Raw genomic sequence first — 23,339 nt, 5'->3', positions numbered from 1 at the left:
GACCTAAATTAGACTGTCCTGCGAGAGCTTTCAAATCCAGCAGATTGGTGAGCCTCCATATTGGCTCCTTTCAGATTTTATTAAAACAGCAATGCCACCTAGTGGACACAAACCTATTTTGTGAGTACCACGTCTAGGTACCCATGGTAAACCGCAGAGTGGGCACTGTCTTTCCACGCTATCCAAACGATCGCCAGTCTTTCCACCAAAACACTAGGTCCATGAGTGTCATTGGGTAGGAAGGGACTGCAGAATGGTGTAGTTAAGATCTCCTGTTCTAAGCCAAACTGCAAAGTTCAAGACTTGGTCAGGCCTTTTCTCCTACCTGACCTTGGTGAGTCTCAGCTGTAAACCTGGACCACTAACAGCCCTGTGTTTGTATGGGGAGAAGGAGTTTAATATTCATGACTTCTTTGGGTAGCATCTGTCATGTTAAACATGATCATTATTAATGATAGAATTATATTTATTTACTGAGATCACTCATTATTGGTGGCAATATAATTACCTTTTATTAGCGACTACAGTCCTAAGCAAATGTCTTATAGTTCATGCTCATAAAAGTGTTAGTGTGACTGTTATGCATTTGCATGTCCATTCTACAGATGCAAAATACTGAGGCTCAGAAATTATGCATTGTTAAAAACAAGAACGCATTTGTGCCCAGGTCTGAGTAACATCAAAACTCATTCAATTAACCTTTATAGTTTATTTCCTTCCACCAAACAAGGGAATCCCTCCCAAGAAAACTGGCATTTCCACCACCAGACATGCTTGGTGTGTGCTGCCTGTACAATCTCCTTCTAGGTGTTGGAGATTGAAGCTTACAGTATCTGCAGGTTAAGGACCTGATTTCATTAATGGGCATCTAAGCCAATCTAGTTGATGGCAAACTGTCACAGAAAGAACCTGCGTAGACAAACGAGAAAATATGATTTTGGTCACACTACTATAACTGAGCGAACTTAAGGTCATATTATACCAAAGACTTTCTAACTTCATTTCAGGCCACTGGAAATCACGATTTGATTCCTGGCTTCTAAGAACGCTATGAAATACATAGAATCAGGTCATTATTCTGGGATGGGATCATCCTAAAAACAAAGTTTTAAATTTTTATTCATCATACTTGTTTAGACACCATCCATCGGTTTATTTAAGGTTTTTATTTATTGGTGTGTGTCTGCCATGTATAATAGTGAACTCATGGTGAAGAACTGCTCCATCCAGGCACCATGTCTCTGTTGCTTTTCTTCCCCCTCTCCCTCACCGCCCGTGCCCAGGCCTCCTTCCCACCTCCGCAAATCACATCTGCTCAATACCAGTCTTTAAATTAGTCTGTGCAGGTTTGTTACTGCTTGAAATTTTAATTTAAAGAAAAGGTTTAGGAACCTTAACAAAACAAGGTAAGCAACCATGTGCTGCTCCCTGAGTCAATTATATGAATGTTACCAGAATCAAGACTACACCCCGGGGGAAAAAAACACTTTCTAATCCAGAAAAAAAAAAAAAAAAACTTTCTAAAAATACACCAAGGAACTCAAATTTCCCAGACTGAGTCCAACAATAATGCTTTATTATGACAGAATACGAAGACATCCTTTAAAATCAGTTACGAAGACATCCTTTAAGATCAGTTTCATTGATCTGAGCCTCGTACTGACACTCAGGTCGGTGGTGAAGAAACCATCCCATGGTCCAGTTGAAAAACATCAAGTGTCAAACAGAATGCAGGATTTCCCCAGAGCGTGGAATCAGCTCATCAGTAAACCTTAATTCCACCTCCAGTCATTCCACCACCCTAGACAACCAGGCACGCTTTTGAAACCTAATTTTGAAATGTTCCGTGCACTCAAGCAGCACGTGGTTCTCCCTCACCTTCTAGGAAACGTGCATTGCAGTAAATCCTTGCAGGGCAGCGTGGACAGTCCTGGACATGCTGGGATAACACCAAGAGGGGTGGCAGGGGTCAGCTGATGAGCTGCCTTTCTCATCAGCCAACTTGTCTCCCCAGAATTTTAGTAAAGGAAAACAAAATAGGTAAGAGAGCAGAAGCCACATGGAGCATTTCAGGGATCGTGTTCTTGCACTTTTCAAAACCTCAAAGGAAACAGAAGTCATGGAACAAGACGAGGGAAATAATATGGAAATTAATATTTAGGCAGCAGGTATAACAGGACATAGCTGGAAACATATTGCAAGTTGGAACGTGGGTGTGCTTGTTGTGTCTTTGGAGATAACATTTTGAAGAGGTTGACTAGGAGAGGAAGCTAGTGGACACTGAAAACAAGGAGAACAGGAGTGTGGAACCTCTGTGTCTCCTCTCATCCATGGCTGTCAGGCAGCTTAGGGGATTCTGGGAGCTGAAACACTTAAGGAAAGCTCACGTGAACTGCAAGTTGATTGACAGCATCTAGGAGTACCAGACAATCAACTCAGACAACCCAGCAGAGTGCTTATGAAAAAGAAAAAATATCCATCAAATTAGCTTTCGTGCTAATGGAGATAAATTGCTTCTTACACACATCACCTGAGTTTTCTGGGTGTTTTGTTTAGTCTTGTTTTGTCTTATTTTGTTTTCACACAAGGCCTCGCTAAATGACCCAACCTGGGGTTAAATTTGCAGTCCTCTTGCTCTGGCTCCCAAAATGCTGGGAATCCAGGCATATGCCACCATGCCCAGCCGAGTTTGCTACTGTTTTGAGCAATTTTCTCTCCAGATAAATACAAGCCAGTGTGATCTCTTCCTCTATGGCCCTAAACATGGGTTTATTTTTGTATTCTCATTGTGCTCTGTTCATAAAGGCTGGAATTTTAAGTGTCAAAAATAGAACTAAACCTCATTTTTAAATGTACCTGCTACAGAAGTTGAATATTAATAGAACAGACCACAAAAACGGACTGGCCTAAAAGTGATTCTGCCAAAACCACAAGGAAATTCAGAAAATATTACTAGTGGTATTTTATTTTGCAGAATATAAAAGGTGATGATGTTTCACTTGATTATTAAGGATCCCAAGCAAGTACTAGAGTCTGAAAGAAGCACTTTTAATGTTATATCCTTTGCTTTGGTTACTTTTCTCTTGTTGCTGGGACAAAATACCCAACATCCAAAGTTAAGGGAGGAAAGGTTTATTTAGTTCACAGTTTGCGGAAGTTTCAATCCATAATTGGCTGGCTCCAAGCAGGGTGGCATAGTGAGGGGGACAGTTCAGGGTGGCAGAAATCAGCAAAAAGCAACGAGAGCACAGAGAAGGGGAAGAGCAAACCTCTTGTCCTCCCTTATATTGTAAGCAGGCTACCCACCCTTGGGTAAGTGTAGCACTCACACCATCTCTAACACTTCCTCTTACACAAGCTCAGGATGTTTACAAAGTGAGGACTCTGGCCCCCTGCTAAATCACTTAAACTTCTAGACTTCTCAGACTGACACCATGTGTCGACCCTCACACGCTTTGAATATTTTACAACTGCTTCAAAATATTATGCACAGTTAACCGCCCCTTTGTAAATGGTACAGAAAACAGAGTTGGCTTGCTGTGTATTTTCTATGTCTTGAGTAGCACCTGTATCAAACCCAAGGGGGCATTCAGGTTAAAAGCAACTGTCTACTACATCATTAAGGAGATCAACTAGGGAGAAAAATCACTCCAACAGTGTGAGGAAAGGAAAGTCCAGGGGATTGTGAACTTCCCTTGCCTTCTGACACCTAAATTAGTTTTTCTTAAAGGTCAGAAATGCACTGACTAAACTTCCAAAAGGGGGGTGAGATTGGGGAGCTGCTGCTTTTTTGGTTAACAATCAATCCATGCATCAACAAAATTCAAATACTGACTATCCTAACGCCATTGTGCCCCACACAGTTTTTATCATTAGGTTTCATTGTCTGTGATCCATTAATTGTCCTTTGGCAAACGTGTAGAGGTGTAGTTTTTAAAGAGTAAGTAAAGATTTCAATGGAATCTAGGCTTTATTGCTTGTCCTGCCCAGGACTTTTTAGTGCTTTCAAGATTGCGAGCTATCCTCACCCTCCGTAACCCTGGAGAACCTCTCCCTCACGAGTTAAAACAAAACAGAACAAAATTCCCATGCAGCCTCTCAGACTCACAGAACCCTCGGAAAATATCACCACTGCCAATTCTCTTGTGGGAGAGAAGCAAACCATAAGAAACTAAGACCTGAGGATGTTAAATGACTCCTAAGGCACAAAATAAAAGTCCTGAGAGGGGTTGTGTCTGACTTCCTCCATCTAACCATAGGGCTGTCATAGGACACATCAATTTCAGGCAATTTAAGTGTGTTCATCTTTTCCGATTGTTCTATAAAGGCGGTCCTTTACCAAGAAAGTTAGCTTTGAAATTAAATGTGTTCATAATACATCCTTTCAGAATGTTTTCATCCAGTTTCAAGAAGGGAAACTGTAATTTCCCAAAACTTAGACATGCATCACTGCAATCAAACAAAACACTTGTGATCCAAAAGAGCTTTCTATTATTCAATCATTTAAAAGGCATCCTCTTAGATACTTAATTTGTTTTTGCTGCCTGTGATCCATCCCCTTTGGATAAACTCTGTTGTACAAATGCTGTGTCAGTTCTGGCAATAGAATTTTCATGAAAAGAGACTGAAATTTATTCTGATTCATGGAAAAGAAAGGAGTGGTTGGACCATGAACCGAGCTGATAGTATAGGTCATGGATGCCCCTTCCCAGTTCCTGCTTAAAAGAATTTGAAAAGCATAAATGCTAAATCTGTTTTCTTTTGCTAGGCCACCAATAGATTGCTGTCTAAAGCTTAAATGACACTTTTATTCTAACAGGAGAATTATATGTATGTGAAAGGGTCTGAAAAATTTTAAATGTCTTTAAGTGCCATTCTCTTGTTCAACACTGTTACTTATAATAAACCACTATATTTGTTCTATTTAGTGACCAAAAAAAGAACAAAATTGTTTACTTGAAGCAAAATAACCCATAAAATGTGCATATGATTAATGTTTGACCCTTCAGCTCTTTAAAATATTGTAGTGCACCCCTGAGAGAGTGCAGTCTGAGCACTTTTGATATATGGTCAGCTAATACAGGATCTTAAAAAGCACCTTGAGCAAGTCCACGTTGGCTTCAGTTCAGAGCAAATTCCCTCCAAGTCTCACTCTTACACTAGCAGTGTACACTAAACAGAGAATTTAGCAGTTCTCCAGATCCTTAATGCAAGTGATAAATTGAAATTTCATTAATCGTTTTGATGTACGGTATTTTAGGAAGAATGTGTTTAAGTATTTTTTAAACCCCTTAAAGAGAAAAATGAATAGAGTGCATAGTTCATTCACCAAGAAGAAACCATCCTTTTTATAAGGAAAAAGGAATTTAAAAGTCCAAGGCTATGTGTAGCCTGCGATCTCAGCTTTCCTGCCTTCGTGCACGGGGCCAGGCGCGCTCTGACCATGACACTGAGAGCAGCAGTTTTTAAAGATTCACTCAAAGCTCCTCCTTCCCAGGCACGGATTCTAAGGAAACCCCAGTGCCATCCCGGTCTGAGACTCTGCAGCCATGTGCTGAAATGTCTAGGCAGAGCTAAAATAAGCATCGCTAGTGGAGAAAACCCACCGAGAAGTTTGAAATCAGAGCTGCCGAAGGTCACTTGCTATTTTCGTAGCTGCAAGCTGGTCCTCGTTTTATAACATCACAGTTATAAACTGGAAATTATCATCTTACTTTTCAGTTTACTTCTTTTACACCAAAAGGAGCAAGAGGTAGCCTGTGTTCAGCATAGAATTAGGTAATTTGCGTCACTTGTCTCCCGTTTGCTTTATTGTTAGAGTCATAGGCAGGAAATGTTGCTTTTCATGTATTTCTTTAAACACGGCTTCAAAATGTTTTTCTTACATCCTTTTACATCATCTGATGTGTTTGACCTTCAAAACTCTGCTTAGTTCTGTAAGCTGTACCACACACACATCTCAACCATGCTGTGAACGCCTTAAAGAGGAAATTCAAAAATGATAGAGAAGTGTATTTGTCTATATTGATCATTTTAAAGCTGTCCTGGACTTTTTTGGATTATTATATCATTTGAGTCATACATTGTTGTGTTTTCTTTCAAACATCCCATATACAAAGTTATAAATTCTATTAATTGAATACAAATCTTGTTTTCCAACAACCCTTCCCTCAAGAAAAATGTCAGGACCAAATATTAAACCAAAACAGTCATTTTATAGGAAAACAAAAAACTTTAAATGTCCTTCTATGGGAGGATGCAGAAGGGAAAGAGAAACTTCTTATGAAATTAACAAAGAGAAGTTGGGGACGTGGACTTAGCCTGTGATCACATTCCCAGTTTTCCCTCACCTGCAACAATGCTGCCATGGTGCCTCCTCTTAGAGTTAGAAGTGAATAACTGAACTGAACACGTGGGATTGTTTTTCTCTTCTTTCAACATCATTTTATAACTACCCAAGCAGCCTCTGCCCTCTCTGTGAATCGAACAAACCTCTGTCTTTTGAACGAATCTACAGAATTTCAACTACTAAGAAACCGTGGCTGAGTTCTCCTATCAGGTTCTCTCAAACTCTGCATAAGGTCAGGAAAAGCAGAGTACAGGGCCCACATGCAGCGGCTCTGACAGCTGCTGGACTTTTCTGAGTTTATTTTCTGTGCCGTACCCTTGGCACACCCATGAGCTCAGCATGCAGCATGCGCTTCTGCGGTGTTTATCCCTAGCTAGAGAATGCGACAAAAACTGAGCTCTCAGAAATAGCTGCCATCCAAGCCACAGCAGCGGATGCAGGGTGCACGGCTGCCCAGAAAGATTCCACCTCCCTGTTCACTGGCCTCAGCCTCTTTGTCCAGACTTTCTCACGTGTCTGCTCCCAGGAGAGCCTGAGCATACTATTACCTTCTCTACTTTTGCAGGCAAGGACTCTTGAAAGTGCCTTTGGCTCCTGGAAGGAACCTGCACACTGTACCCACTGTCTCTCCCTTTGTCCCTTCTTTTAAAGTCCTTCTCATCTTTTCACAACTGCAGACTCTCAGGCCAAGCACACCGTCTCCTCTGGTGCCCAAGTGTCTTACTATCCTTCTAGTGGGCAGAAGGAGCCCTCCACCCGCACCCTGGGGAGACCAGCTCTAGCTGTACTGTGTGCCTTTTCTATGGAGCAGAGCCCGGAGAGAGTCCAGTCTGCTTTGCACACGGCTCACCTGGGGGACAGGGCTGAATGGTGGAGACAGCAGAGGAGGAGGCTGTGTCCACAGCTTTGCCCACAGGGCCAAGTCTTCCGCCCAAAGAGATTTGACTTGTGTTTCTTATCCCAAGGGTATGGGGCAAAACAGTGAGTTTGTGTTTAGTGCTGACTTCAAAGCCATTCTGAGGGCTTAGGCATTGGGTGTTCATCTTAGCCTGTGTTAGAAACAAGCTAGACTTCTTGCCAGGAAGGTCAGACTTGATTTCAGAGTGCCAATTTCTAACTCCACAAAAATGGATCCAGAGTCACTCACTCCCTTTGAACCCCAAATGAATCCTCAGTGAAAGGGGCCTGATTGTCAGGAAGTAAGGGTTGTAAGGCAGTTCTCTACATGTGCCTTCAGGATATCGTTCGCCCTACTCAGGACACATCTTTCTCTCCTCCATGTGACAGACTCCTATTGATCCTGCAAGACCTAAGTGTTCTCCACTTTGGTAATGTTTTGTTTGTTTCCCCCATACTGAGTGGGAGACTTTGTTCTTTGGGTTCTCACAGTAACTCAGAGCAGTTATTTCATTTAACTATATGATAGTAAGATCCTTTAAAATGAAGACATGGTTTGCTGTTAATCTATACCTCGACTGGATATATACAGTTGCTCAAAATCTATTTGTTGTCTGGACATATAATGACACCATGCTGGACTCTACCATACAGTTCTTGAAGAACTCACACTCTTGAAATAGCTAAGCCAAAGGATCTACACAAATAATCAGAGTTTAATAAAATCTCATTGGAATGAGTGTTCTACAGGGGGCAGAATTAAGGTGGACTGAAGCCGGCCCTTCTGCAGGCCCAGGGAAGGCCAGGGAAGCCTGTGCGGGGCAGGACTGGACATCCACGCCCTGTTCTGAAGCATGTGTGTTGATTGAATTTGCGTCTTTCATACCTGCCCATATCTTCATCACACCCGCCCCTCGTCACACCCCAGAGAGCCCTCAGTTTTGATGGTGAAGGCCAGGGAGCTCTTAAACTTTAGCCAACAGTTCCCAGAAGATAACTTACAAGAGCCGATAAGGTGGATTTCATAATACAGTTCTAGTTTTGTTTATAAACCCTACCATCTATAAATTACCAACAAATCAGTATATCTTTAAAGATGGAAAAAACTACTAGGAAAAGATAAAAGTTTGAAAACTATAGAGCTATAAAACCTTGTGTTTTCATTATATACCTCCCGGAGAAGAGATATATTTTTTAGAATCGGAATAATTGGACTGCCCCAATGAAATTGAAACATGATGAAGCGTGACATTCCAATCTATTTTAATATGATGTGGAGAGTAATTCCTGCCCTTTTTTATAACATAGGAGGATGTTCAATAAAACTTTGAATATAAGATTTTCTTAAAGAAAGGACTTTGTCACGTGATGAGCAATGTAAGTTTAGAAATGTTCAGTGCTGAAGCCAGGAAAGTACAACTATAATTCAAAGTTCTGTACCACTATCTACTATCCGTTTATTGTTCTGATTGGAAAACTCTAGCAAATACTGAAATACTTTCTTTCAGTAGTATTTGATGCCGATTGCATCAAATACCCCTGTTTTATCTCTGCTGGATTTGCCATCGCTTCCCCGATGGCAAATGTAGAAAATATCTTAATAGCGAAAATGGTTTATTCCGTGTTCACAGGGTGCCAGCCAATCTGCAAAGCAGTTTTATTTACAAAGTTCATTAAGAAATTAAGCTTGCATTTTTCATTGTATACCTCACAGGAACATGATTTACGTCACACTATAGGAAGTAAAGTGGAGTGAAAACAAAGTAGCCCTAGAGCCACTCAGAGAGCCATCCCGGAGCAACAAAATACAGTCATTTCAAGTAAACACAAAGTGCATTTGTAAGGGTATGGCATTAGGAGTCGGGGGTTCAGCTCAGTGGCAGAGCCCTTGCCTGCCAAGCACAAGACCCTGGCTTCAGTCCTCAACAGCAAAAAGTTAAAAATAACAAAAAAGAAAGGGTACAAACTTAAACCCATGGAAGGTTTCATTTCTGTACAAACCAGGAAAAATTACTGGGCGAAAGGTGAGGTCACCCGCATTCTGCACACACCCCACTGATAGAATCCGTGAGTATTTTGATTTCTCAAGCTGTCCCATTTTCCCAGTGTTCAAATAGCAGATGGGACTTAAAAGAGACTGCCTGGTGGCTCCATCCAGTCCAGGGCACTTGGGGCAACTTTCAAGGTGGGCTCTTCTACCTGGTTCCATGCTCAGCCCTCTCCCCTTCAATGTGAAAATGATTGGGACTTAAGACCCAATGTATAACATACTTTGTTTGAGATAAACCACCCAAAAGGGTCATTTGTTACTGCTTTTGGAAATATAATTGTTTTCTCTTTTCTAATGTTTTAAAGGAAAATGTCATGCTAGAAAAACCTAAAAACTTGAAGAGCATGGCTCCCATGTGGCAACTGTAATAATAATCAACTCACAAGTTCCTATCACAGCATCAAACCCCTCTCTTGTTCTCTGTGTAAGACAGACACAGAGCCCCCAAATCAGATCTACGAAACTAACATCCCCAGGGAAATTCTGCGTCTGCGTCTCTGTCACTCCACCCCACCCCTTGTCTGTGGGATAACCTCCCATTCTCCAGTTTACCATTAAATCCTTGCTTTTATTTATTTTGTTAAGTGCCTTGCATAAATGTCTTAAACCTGAGCTACCTCAACCGCTCCTAGACTTTTCCTGTTTCAAAAATGAGTGAACAGATTTATATTTTAATTCCCTCTTTCTGAAATAAAATACAGGTCTAGCAATTCTGAAAACATTTTGAACAACTGTATGTATTAAGGTTATTAATGGACTTTCAGGCCCCAAAGCAACTGATATAGTTCTGTGTGTTAAAGTAAAAATTATTTGAATGTTTTGCAACTTGGGAAACCCTAAGGCTGTGATCAAGAGAGGGAAGAGTAGAGAGGCAGGAATATTTCAATTTTTAAAAACTGGAAGGGTTTGGAGACTTTAAAATCAGACTGTGTTGTCCAGGACATGCTGAAGCCATCAGAGTCTCCAGCAGGCATTTCTACAGTAAACACATGAGCAACAATTTCCTTTGAGCAGAATGATTTCACTAACCACCCCTGGCTCTGCCTTTCTCTCTTGCAGACCGGATTGCACAGAACATCATTAAGTCTCATTTGGAGACATGTCAGTACACCATGGAAGAGCTGCACCAGCTGGCATGGCAGACCCACACCTATGAAGAAATCAAGGCGTATCAGAGCAAGGTACGCGGCAGCAGTGAGGCGCTGCTCTATGATTCCCCTTCTGGTTTTCCCAGTGTCAGCACTCCTGATGTCTTCCATCAGACCTGTCCTTGCTCTAAGAGCCGTCCAGTGCATTCTGGGATATTCAACAATATCTCTGATGCTATCCTCAAGCAGCACAATAACCAAAACTGTCTGTAGTTATTGCCACATGTTCCCCGGAAGGCATAACTGTCCTGATCAAAAACCACTGTGAGAAGGACAGAGCGATCTGTGCCTTGATCAGAGTGTTTTAGGACACCACATGGTGGGTGGTCCCAGGGCTAGGAGTGGCTGAGTAGTTAGAGTTCCAGGAGCAGTCACAGACTCACACCGCAAAGATACAGAGCAAAGCATTCCAAACTCATTTCCTGCCCTACATATCGAAGACCGCCCAAGGCAAAAGAACAGCTCACCCTACATTATTAGTAGCATTGGTGTGCACACTTTTTGTGTGCATTGTAATTCTCATCGCTTGACTTTGGGATTGAGATATTCATTTGTAAGGCCCAGCGGTTAATGAAATTTTAATTTTAAAAAATGTATATGATTCAGACAACACTGGTTTTTCTCTAACAGAAAAGCTATCTCTTTATGTAAACATAGAAACAGAGACAGATATCACTATCATCAATAAAAATAGAATTAACATACATAGATTTAGGATTCTCAATTTTTAAAAAAGTGCAAAATATTTGAGGATTGTATGTTATTTAAAAGTGTGATTTGATTTGATTTGACTTGATTTGATTTGATCTCTTTTTTGGAATTCATTTCATACAAAACAAAATCTCTTTAAGTTCTGGAAAAGGAACAAAACAACAACAAAATATCCTAAGTTTCCTCTCCATGAGGTACCCATGGAAATGACATTATGGAAGGAAGGCAATGCTACTGCTCATGCCAAGGGTTTATTTTTATGTAGTGAGCTAAAATCTTGAGTTTGTTCCTGTGAGAAGGAAAAATAAGGAAAGAAATTAGTCTCTTCACACACTCTAAACTCAGCCTCAGTGTTTCCACATTTGTGGCGTAGTGAGGGAACCATCGGCAATACTTAGATTTAAAGAAAAATTAAAATGAAAATGAGAAAAGGAAACACCGCCCTCCTTTTCTAAAGGAATTGTGTGATTCCCACTGGGCATCCCCAGCTACAGGACAGCCCCACCAGGCAACCCTGCGTGTTTTCCTGACTCTGTTTCCATGGTGCACCCTCTTTCCTACAGTCCAGGGAAGCACTTTGGCAGCAGTGCGCCATCCAGATCACACACGCCATCCAGTACGTGGTGGAGTTCGCCAAGCGGATCACAGGCTTCATGGAGCTCTGTCAGAACGACCAGATCCTACTTTTGAAGTCAGGTGAGCAAGGAGAAGCTTCCCAGGGGCCCATTTTCGGCAGGCCTGTCGTTGGTCCTTAGCTCTGGGATGGTTCTAGAGCATCCTCTTCCCAATACGTAGCTCATTTTACACCCACGTTGTCAGCTAAACCTCAGAGGAAAGGCTCTGTAATAAAACGCCCTGATCCTCGCTCCGTTCTCCTTTGAAGTCAAATGCAATTTTGCTTATTGAAAGTGCAGCTATTAATTGCGGAGGCTGAGATACCCAGCTTGACAGGCAGAGCAAATAATTAGTGTGTCAAGGTGGCTGAATTGCTGAGCTGCGCTAAAACTTACTGCTTGCCTTCTGCAAGAGGAAAAATTGCAGGCTAGCTGCGCTCTGCCTCTGTGGTCATTTCCCTCACTCTAATGAGGCTAGCCTGCAGCCAGGGCACACTGGGAGAGCCTCTGCTGAGCGCTGACCTTTCCCTCCTCTTCGCATCTACACTCCACCACTCACGAAATCACTTAGGAAGGAGCCCCAAGAAACTGCATGTGATTGTCTTGGCTAATGCTATTACCTACCAGGAACAAAGACTTCTTGGGTCCCAAGAAACACAAAATAGGGACATCGTGGTGTTTGTGATGATCTTCATGGTTCTCATCCATGAATGTTAATAATATTAGCATCCTTTTTAGATATGATAATATAGGTACATATTTCATCTTTACCTATGGCACTGCATTTAGTCTTATGAAATTGGTATTATTTCCATCTTCAAGCAAAAGAGGCTGAGACTCATAGAAGTGAAGGGATGTGTTCAATATCACCACACTGGTACTAAGCTGATATTAAACTTGAGCTAAATATGGTTGTTTTTAAAAATGTTTTTGCTTTGCTGAATAATGCGCATTGGTGAAAACCAAGACTCTAGGACTAGACTCAGTCAAAACAACTATTTCTTTTGTTCTCAAAGCTGGGTGCGGGGGCTCAGCAGGAGTGACATCTCTGCTCCAAATGATGGTCATTAAGGCAACTCTACAGGGGCCTAGAGGAGCCACTTTCAAATTTGCCTGCTCACCTGGCTGCACTGGTCAGCAGGGTGGAGCTCACCAGAGGTTCTGTTGGGAGCCTCAGCCCCTGTCCTTGTGGGCCTCTCTGCTGACTACTTGAGCTTCCTGCTACCCAGCTGTAGGCTCCCAAATCTGCCATTTGGAGAGAGAACAAGGAGAGAACAGATCTCTTTAATTCAGTCTTAGAAATCAGATTATTAGTTCCATCATAGTGAAGTAGTCAAAGCTTTCACAAAGGCCTGCTCAGGTTCAAGGGTGCTAGATGTGGATTCTTCTCAGTAGGGCATGGTAAGTCTAGAAAAGCATGTGAGAAGCAAGATGTCAGTGTGACTCTCTTTGAAAAATAAAATCTTCCCCACTCGACATAAAACCTCTCAAGATGATGGTTTCCTCATTTGTAAAATAAAGAGATGAGCTAGAAACAACGAACTCCTAAGCTTGGAACCAGGAACACCAGAAGAGCTTACTGAAAGCTCAGGGGCACAAGCACTACTGCAGGCCATGGAATCCAAGTCTCCAAGACAGGAACCTAGGTGACTGTATTGCTAAGTAAGAGTCAGATATCACCAACCCATGGACTGACCATGAACCACTGAATCGTATAATCTTTGGCATGTCTCCCTGCTGTAAAAATGTTTATTCTGGTATATGAGGCAGGCTACTTAATCTCTGTAAAGCGCCTGTAACTTGTTCATGATATGAGGCTAATAAAATTAGCCCAAAATTGTTACTGCAAAGATGATAATGAATGTAAGGAGACAAAAAAGTACCTTCCATAGTATACATGCTTGATAAGTGATATCTCTCCTGGTTGGTGTCAGAAAAGGATCGTTACAATTAACCTTTGCAAATCCTCTCCTGTGTAGTAGCAAACAGAAATCAGTAGAACAAGGGCAATAAAACACAGACATGAAGGGCCAGGGGTTTAGCTCAACAGCACAAGAACTTGCCTGGCAAATACAAGGTTGTGAGTTCAATACCAGGTACCAAAAAAAAAAAAAAGAAAAAGAAAAGATATAAAGTAATGTGATAAGACAGGCACCAAAGACACCAAATTATCGGTAAAATGTTCTCTTGTCAATTTATGGCTTCAGGGTCTGACAGTCACCTGTCATTGATGAGACACACACCCATTTCCCCAAACAAGAGCAGCTGTGCCACACTAGCTCCTTACCATGTCACTCAGTGTTCAGAGAGGAAAACAAAGACAATTCACACAGTCAATATTATTAACTACTGACCATGTGCCAGAGAGTTTTCTTATTCTTGGGTATGCAAGAATAAACGTAATAACCCAACAGCCTATTACTACAGACAAGATTCCTGTCTCTTAGGCTGATGCTGGACTATCTAAAAAGTGCTAAATTCACCCAGGTTAATCTATCCAAGACCTCTCAGAACCTTTGATCTATGAGTGTTGATTATAACTCACTGGGGGGAGCGTATTCAGCATTTTGCCCAAACTTATGTCACACTTTTTCAAACTTATTGCAACACTTGTTTCAAAGGGCATCAGACATAAATGGCGCCCCAATCAGACACAGATGGAATCTCTACTCAAAGTCATCCTGTGTTGAATTATGTACGGAGTATGTTAAAAGAAACTCCACCTCTCAGATAAAACTGAGAACAAGTTTCTCCAGTAGCAGAACATCTGTAGAAGCAGGAGTGGACCTGCCTGACATAGTTTCTTTCTGGGTCATTTGTCACCAATTATGACTTCAAGAACAGAAACTAACTTTAATATTATCCAATGATAAGAGGGAAATGCTTCCCCCAAAGGATGCTGGTGCCATCTTTAAAGTGTGTGTTCTCTTTAATTCTGCACATAAGCATCAAGAGAGCTTCCTATGCAAAACAGTTATTTAGGGGAAGGAAACTTGAGGGGCATACTTTTGTACATGTCTTTGTGTTTCTGTACATATCCAGATGTGTGTTAAAGTTCTTGAGAGTCTCCTAACATTCACTCGGTTATAATTAGGACATATACATGTGTGTTTTTAATGTTTTAACTCAGGTTGCTTGGAAGTGGTTTTGGTGAGAATGTGCCGTGCCTTCAACCCGTTAAACAACACTGTTCTGTTTGAAGGAAAATACGGAGGGATGCAGATGTTCAAGGCCTTAGGTAAGTTACCCTCAGAGGATGGCACGATTTCACCAGCTATGTCAGCTCCTGCCAGAATAAAATACTTCAATGTGAGGTTGGGATTAATTTGGACCAGGTGAACACCAGCTCTACCGGTGCCCCAGAGCTTCTGAGTTTACTAGCAGAAAATTGTTGCTCTCAGTGAGAAATATATAAAAAGCCCCCTCTTTCAATTAATTGTCTTGACTAATGAGTATGGATTCACATAGGAAACTTAAGAGGTCACCCCAGTGGCCTTTAGGGATCTGTGTACTATACTTTGTGAAACAGTAAAGCAGAAGGTAAAATAAAAGCTGAGTTTACAGTGAATGCATTCCAGCTTTTTGAGCATCAGTCTGCTCCCGTAAGGTCTCAACAGGGTCTGTGGGTCACTCTTTTTCCTATAAGGAGCTACAGTTGCAAAATCAGGAGAGCTGCATGAAATACTAGAAGATCTCTTGGTCCATCTTTTATCCAACTCTCTTGACTCTGCAATCGTAGCTCCTTATAGGACAAAGAGTGACCCATAGACCCCAGCCTCTCTTGGGGAGGCACCAACACCATCAGTCTTTGCTCGGAAGTGCTTCATGTCCCCACTGCCAGTCATCAGCATGCCGCACAGATCAGAAGGACATTAGAAAAGAAGGACTGGTGCCAGGAAAAGTTCGAGTGATTCCCGGTGCTCCTTGTTCCATGTCCTGCCCAAGAACACCAAAGAAACCACTACCCTTTCACCTCTTGTGCCGTTAGGTGATACGGCAGCCAGCGGCCAGTCCATCAGGACTCGCAGTCTTTCCCTTGTACAGCTGATACCCATCCCCGCTGTCCCCAGGGCTAGATTTTCAAGAAAGAAGAAAGAGCCTTGGCAAGCAACTTCAGTATATTTCCAGCTTCATCAAATAAACATTTACCAAGGATCAATGAAGAGACGCAGCACTATTCTGCCAAAATTCACAATGGCTAAGCAGCTGACCTGCAAGCTGGGCATTAGCAGTTAAGAATAAATAAACTTTAACTCTTCTATCACCTTTCCTGGAAAATGACCAGCTGAGAGGTAGTCATTTCCATTCTATACGAAGTTTTTGATGTCTTAGCTTAACCGCCCTGGACACTTTACACAGCTAAGTTTAAGTATCACTAACACTAGGAGTCCCCTGACCCCATAGGTAATGATTCAGATTTTCCATGAATGTTCCAAAAGATCCAAAAATCATTTATTTACAAGTTTTTAATGATAGATAATTTCAGATTTATAAAATGGGATTCAGATCTTGTACTCCCAGCTACATGTCACACTGAGTACACACCATGATGACTTGCTCATGACTGGTAATAATTTCCTCATTCTATAATGAATATCAAGTTATTTTGTATGGTTAGGAGCTTAGAAATGTTTTTGCTAGGTGTCCAGTATGCAAAGCCTTGGGTAACTTCTTGTTAATAAGACTTTCTCACTCTTCCCCAGATCTAAGTTCAAGTACTTCCATTTAATTTTTCTTCTTCCTTTATAGGTTCTGATGACCTCGTGAATGAAGCATTTGACTTTGCAAAGAATTTGTGTTCCTTGCAGTTGACAGAGGAGGAGATCGCTTTGTTCTCATCTGCTGTTCTGATTTCTCCAGGTAAGGAGGCCTCAGGTCTTATCTTATGTTCAAACCTGTTTTAGTATCCTAAGTATCAGTCATACCTATGGAGGCCTCAGTGTTCAGGAAAAACGTTAATATAATTATACTTTCTTTAGCAGATTTTTTGTATTTGGGGGCAACATGAGGGAAAGCGTTTTAAATTTATTAAAATAACAATTTTGCCTCAAAAGCAAGAGCAGAGCGTGTTACAGGAGTCACACCAGACCTAGATAAGTGAAATCGTTCCTTGAAAAGTAAATGAAGACAAATAATAGTCTGAGTTCTATTTTGACTCTAAGAATAAAGGACAGAGAAAAAAATTTTAAAAGAAGTGTGGTATAGAGAAACCTGCAGAAATATACTAAATGAAAGACCCAGCCTAAGGACAAAATAAGCAAATATGTTTCCTCGCTGACTTTTCTACCCAAATTAATGGAATGCTCACTTCAGGCAATTAAAGGTAGCTTTGTTCAGGCAATTAAAGGCAGAGATTTAAAGGGGAATAAGGACAGCAGAGTCCCCTCTACCTGTGGCCTCTATACAGGTCCCTGGCGGAAAAGGAATCTCAGACACAGAAGTAGACAGGCTAGTGGCGGCTCTATCTGTGGGACCCTGAGTTCTTGGTTTCTCAGAGCCACACTTCCCACAGCTGTAAATTAGGGGATAAGGAAAATTTCTTGGCTCTAAAATGCAATCAAAGGCCAAAGCATGTTCATAGAAAAGTGCTGTTTATAGATCAACCGGAACTATAGCCATTGACATGCTTTTTACAACTCTATATCAACTTGAAATGTAATAATAATTTAATCATAATAATATAATAAAAATAATAAAACAATAAATGCATGCTTTTCCAATCAGGATGAGAATTCAGAGTCACTCAACTGTTTGGTGAGATTTTGGGTTGAGTGATAGCATCACTGATAGGTGTCTACTGAAAGAAACACACATTCCTGCCTAATTTTTAAGGGCAGAGATTCATTCTCCATTTATCTTCAGGGCTAGATCTCTTTTCTTATAACCTAGTTTTCAAGGAGGCTGGAAGAAATCAATCTTACATGTAGTGTGAGATTACATCTTACAGTTTTGACATGTCATTCAAGCTATATTTACCATAATACCAAGTGGTGTGCTTTTTAAATCACGGAGACACTATTATTCCTAATATGATCTTGAAGTCTTACTGAAGTTAGTCTAGCTTCTGTTTTTATATAAGTTTATTAAAAATGGAAATTAGTTATAATATGAAGTGTTACTAGAAGTTTCTTCAAAGAATCTATCCAAAATCAGCCTGTTCCTATGATCTACACACACACACACACACACACACACACACACACACACACACGCGCACACACACACACATAACTTCTCTCATTGCATTTGATGGTTTTCGTTCAGTACAGTTCAGTGTGAGACTGAGTCTAGCCTGTGGGTCTGTTGGTGATGGAGGCAGTTTCTCTGTGGTCCTTGCTAACTCAGAGAAGAGCCCTGGGTGGAATCACTCTTCAGATATCTTTGTGGAAGTTTGTAAATTTATGGCAACAAATCCTGAAGGGTTACATATCACACTTGAATGTGCTAGGAAAATGACTGCCCTGAAGGACGGCTATCCTGGTCTTTCTAAGTTAGAAATCATCTGAGCTAATTAGCTTCATCTCATAAGAACGTGCCAGTTTAGAATCGTGTGCAGTTTAGAAGCATGGGATCTGGCTTACTCTTCCAAGTGCAGTCTGCCAGCCTGGGGGCAGACCCGTCCTCAGAGGCTTCATAGCTCCAAACACCCCTTTTGCCACCCTGCCTCAGTGACACCTTCAGGAGAGGGTGAATCTGTCTTCAGCCTGTGTCCCCCTGACGCCAGACCCATGCTTTCCCAGATCCTTGATTCAGTAGCCACCATCTATTCAGCTCCAGATAGCTTAGGGAAGGGAGAGAGAGGGAAGCCTAAGTTATTCTGATTGACAATTGTCACTGAAGGCCTTTGTGCTTACTTACGTAAGGGTCTGCTTAACTCCTGGCTGGACTTGTCCTTACCCGGGCTAGGGTTACAGAGTCAGGTTTCTCACCTGACCTGAACTGTGTCCAGGAAGATCATGTCCAGCTTCTTTTCCGTAAGTAATTGTTCAGCCTTTGGAGATTCCTGGCATCCCTTCATTGAAAGACCAAATGAAGGCATTGACGCTGGTCTGCGCTTTGTCACCCCAGTGCATGAAGCTTCTAGGCTCAAAGGAAAAGAGGAGGAGGAACAAATAAAATATGTGTGGAAGAGAGAGAGGAAGGAAAAATGGAAGGAGAGGAGGAGAGATTACCTTATCTACCAGTTAAAAATTCAGTATAGAAAAGTGGAATTCAGTAGTGAATTTTTGAAGTCAACTCACGTTTATGCTGTATAAATTATATCTTCACTGTGATATATGATAAAAGAGGAACGTGAGAAGAAATCCTGAATACCAATAACATTCCTGTATAATAGAATTTCTTGACTTCTATAAACCATTTCTACACAAATTGCTAATGTCTACTTGGAAAGAAAATCTAAGTGTCTGTCCAGAGAAAGTCAGAGAGAGGTAAACTGTCACACACAGTAAGAAACATGCAGGGGATTTATTGTATCCTTTCCTCTAAAGAGATTATATTTTGCATTACATTTTGTATCACTGGCATCATGGTATGATTTCTAATAAAATATTTATGCTTTATATTCATAATAATAAGTCTTCGCAAACAATTTAGAAACTTAAAACTAGTTAATTTAGAATGCATGTGAAACTCAGGACTTATATAAGTAGATGAGATAAAACATAGCTTATGTTCCATTCCTTTCTTCTTCTTCTTCTTCTTCTTCTTCTTCTTCTTCTTCTTCTTCTTCTTCTTCTTCTTCTTCTTCTTCTTCTTCTTGTTTTGTTTTGCATCATTAGACCGAGCCTGGCTGATAGAACCAAGGAAGGTCCAGAAGCTTCAGGAAAAAATTTATTTTGCACTTCAACATGTGATTCAGAAGAATCACCTGGATGATGAGACATTAGCAAAGGTAGGTTCTCAGATCACAAACCCGTCGTCACTGAAAGAGGGCAAGGAAATCCTCTCAGTGGCAAAAATTTCTGAAAGCTATTAAAAGCTGCATGAATGCTAAGCTGTGTACTTTTTGTAATGGGAGGCTGGTAAATGATAGCTTGAGAAGCAGCGAGCCTTCTCAGAGAAGGTTGATACTGAAGATCTAAACTCGAGGTACCAGAGGACAAATCAAAGGAATTGTGGGTGTCTCATCAGAGCCACAAGGAAGCAAGGCTTCGACTTTGCACCACCTGAGGAGCCAGGCCTGGGCGAAAGTTAAGAGCAAATAGACTCTTATTCCAAATAAGAAAGATGCAGTGAATGGGGAGACTCAGTGAACAGAGGGGTGGACAACTAACCGTGAAGTGGTGAGTCCCCCATCACTGTCATAGTCAGGGAGTTTCTGCCCGTTCACCACTCAGTTGTGTTGGGAATATCAGTCAGACCCAAGAATGGAAGATTAGGCTGACACCTTATAAGTTTCCCTTCAACTCTGATCTCTTAAGAAATGACTTGCCTTGGGATTCTTTCAAGATGGGGAAGCATCGCAGGACAAACATGCCGCTTGCCGCTATTTTCTTGACTTAGCTTAGTGAAGATGCTCATGGTTATGAGCAGGGGGAGAAGCTGTTTACCAAAGTAAGATGATCACAAAAGGAAGAAGTAATTTTCCATGGTTGACAGTCAGCATTATTTTTAAATCCTACATTAACTTCGATTTCTTAAAAACTAGGATTTGTGTTTTTACAAAGACACTATCATTTCAGATTATCTCTGATTTCTTAGAAACTGGACTTAGAAACAATAAGAAATGGGGAGACTGAGCTTATTCTTGGTTAAAAATAATAGAAATCCTACTCTTTATATTTTTATCATTAAGCCTTCCCACTCTGCCCTTGAAGTTCTTTATTTAAATAGGGGGAGGAAGGGTAAAGAGTCTATTTGGAGACATCATCAGATTTTACTTTGCACATAGAACTGCTATAAAAAACCTCCATGAGTTAAATATGCCGCTTCATTATGGTAACATTTTGTTAAAATTAACGCATCACCAGGAAGAACACTTCCCTGCTCACTGTACAGCAATAGTTCTTTTTGACGTAACTTTCCATTCCATATGCGAGGAAGGACAGGTAACATGTTGTCTATACCTTAAATTTTTCTCAGGAAGTAAAGATAATAACATGAATATGGGTATTTTCTCTACAGCTGCCTGGTAACATACATGCAGAAATTCATTGGCGTAATGAATGTGGAGGTGTGTTTCTTGCATGTGAGATCTCCCAAGGACTTTGGTCTTGATATTTATCGTGCTAACGTTAAGGTCTTGGGAAAAATAGAATTAGAGGAAAGTTCTCACTATTCTGCCTGGAGAGATTGTCTGTTTGCTCAGCAAGCCTTTTCTTAACATCTATGGAATGACAATTACAGATTCTCAGCCCTGTACAAATGTGTTATGAGATTATGATGCTTATGTCCTGGGAAGGTAAAATGTTTGTGCTTATTCCTTCCTCTGTCCTGGTGTCCTAGTGGGGCTTTATTTGATGTTTTAGAAAAAAAAACAGAAAAATAAAAGGTTAGAGATGTTCCAGAACAAATTACAACATTGATTACAGGTCAGCCTAACTCTCCTGTCTCTATCTTTAGTGGGAAAAATACACAATACTGTTTTTTTTTTTAAATAAAGGGTAATATTTCAAAGCTGGGAACAAGATGAAACATTAGCAGAGGTTCATTTCCTGCATAAAACTGCATGGATCCAGGTGGCCAAGGGTTGCTTCCACAGGCTACATGAGATATTAGACTTTTATATGGACCCTTCTCTTGTACCATTCATCATCTTACCGTGATCTATTTGAGCTAACGTGAAGAGATTATAAACAGAATCACAACTTGATCTCTTCCTTCTCAGATCTGAGTTGCATGGACTCAGTCAGATAAGGGACTCTATTTGTCTCAGATTGTCATAAAACATGAGAGCTGGAGGTGAATCTCTTTGATTCCACCTGTTTTAATACTCTGAGGACAAGCACAGTGTCAATATATAATACACAGCATCTGTCAGTTTTCCTTTACTATGACAAATAACCTGACATAAACGGGTTCAAAAAGGATGTTTTATTTCAGTGCATGGTGTCAAAAACTTCAGTCTGTGGTGGTTGGCTCTGTTGTTTGAGGACCTCTGTTGTGGTGTTCTCATCATGGAGGAGAAAATGTTATGGGAAAAGCTGCTGACCTCATAGTGGCTGGGAAAAAGAGAGAGAAGAGAAGAGGCCATGGCCCCCATATCCCCATCAAAGGTTCTACCACCTCCCAGCAGGACCTGGGGATGGGCACCAACCCTTCAGTATATGGGCCTCTGGGGGACATTTAAAATGCAAACTGTAGTAGATGCTCTATCATTGAACTCCAAAAAGGATTGTTTTATTTAAATCCAAAAGAAAGTATTCCACCCTGCTATGGCTTCTCTTCATCTTTTCAGAAAATCTCCTTGTACTTTTATAGTTGTGGAGATTTTCTGCCACCATCATACCTTTATTAATATCTCTTATTCAAGGAATCTGTGAAGAGTACAGTGAACATTATAAAATCTATCTCCAGAAAACCCATCCATATCTAAAATACTGCATTAGAGTCCAGAGGCTCAGCTGTAATCTCCAGGACAGTGGAGAAGGTAACTCTCCCTTCTTCATAATGTACAAAGGACTATTTGCCTGACCAGTTTGAGCCTGGCCAGTTGTAACAGACATCAAGATACAGGTACAGGGTTTACACTGTCATTGAACTTCATCCTAGCAAAACACGTCTCCAACACATTCACTGACTGAAATTAAAGTTTAGGAAGCAATGCTTTATATTTTTGACTCAACTTCAACCTTCAGAAAGTTTAGAAATTCAGGGATTCTGTATCCATTAACTAGAAAGTTTTAGTCCTCAAATATTAATCAGTTTTTTGGTTGGGAGAGGGGGATTTGAGATTAGAAAAAACATTAAATGATCTAGCTTGCTCTTCTCCTCAGCAGAATGGTGATACATAGCATATTTAAAATAAGCTTTCAGCGCCACCACTAGCTGAGTGACCTTAAACACCTGATTCAAATTGTCCATCTCTACTTGTTCTCATCTGTACAATTTGATTTTATTACCTATGTCATGTGGTTATTTTGGAGACTAAAAGAGATAAAACATAAGTAAGCTTCCCAGCTCATAATTAGTAATATGTAAGTGCTATTGCTATTACTATATTAGTTGTTTTTGCCTTGACAGACAATTGAGATGATCTTCTAGCTCCAAAGTTGCAGAAGATTAATGTTCTCATCATGGAGTTGTGATTAAAGATTAATGTTATTTCAGCAAGGAAACATTTTTCCGAGAGTTAGAGTCTACAGATTAACCACTGAAGGATGAAATCTTTTCCAGAGATGAAAGTTAGGAAGTTGGGAGAGTGAGGAATGGCCATCCCATGTGATAGGACTATGGTGGTAGGAAGGAGAAAAATATAAGGTATATTTGGACTATAAATAATAGTTAGATTTGGCTGGATCCTGGATTTGAGAAGCCAGGAAATGAGATAACACTGGTCACTTTCACTAGAGCTCATGAAAAATATCTATGTACATATATATTTTTAAGCCCCCATATGACTAGACGAG

At 40.8% G+C, this 23,339-nt stretch overlaps 1 protein-coding gene across 2 annotated transcripts in view; it reads left to right on the top strand.

Moving 5' to 3' along the window:
* Rorb (RAR related orphan receptor B) overlaps positions 1 to 23,339 on the top strand; it is a 179,345-nt gene that overhangs the window by 141,227 nt on the left and 14,779 nt on the right. For both annotated transcript variants that reach the window (XM_013155009.3, XM_063249712.1), the window contains exons 5-9: positions 10,356 to 10,477; positions 11,719 to 11,851; positions 14,900 to 15,007; positions 16,519 to 16,629; positions 19,551 to 19,663. In XM_013155009.3, the coding sequence (XP_013010463.2) occupies positions 10,356 to 10,477; positions 11,719 to 11,851; positions 14,900 to 15,007; positions 16,519 to 16,629; positions 19,551 to 19,663 (587 nt within the window). The remainder of the gene's footprint in view (positions 1 to 10,355; positions 10,478 to 11,718; positions 11,852 to 14,899; positions 15,008 to 16,518; positions 16,630 to 19,550; positions 19,664 to 23,339) is intronic.

The sequence above is a fragment of the Cavia porcellus genome, unplaced genomic scaffold (genome assembly GCF_034190915.1).
Source record: "Cavia porcellus strain 051 isolate PalLab524CR breed Dunkin Hartley unplaced genomic scaffold, mCavPor4.1 scaffold_1, whole genome shotgun sequence".
Taxonomy (NCBI): domain Eukaryota; kingdom Metazoa; phylum Chordata; class Mammalia; order Rodentia; family Caviidae; genus Cavia; species Cavia porcellus.
Note: the sequence above shows the minus strand (reverse complement) of the source record. Positions and strands in the feature narration are given on the sequence as shown.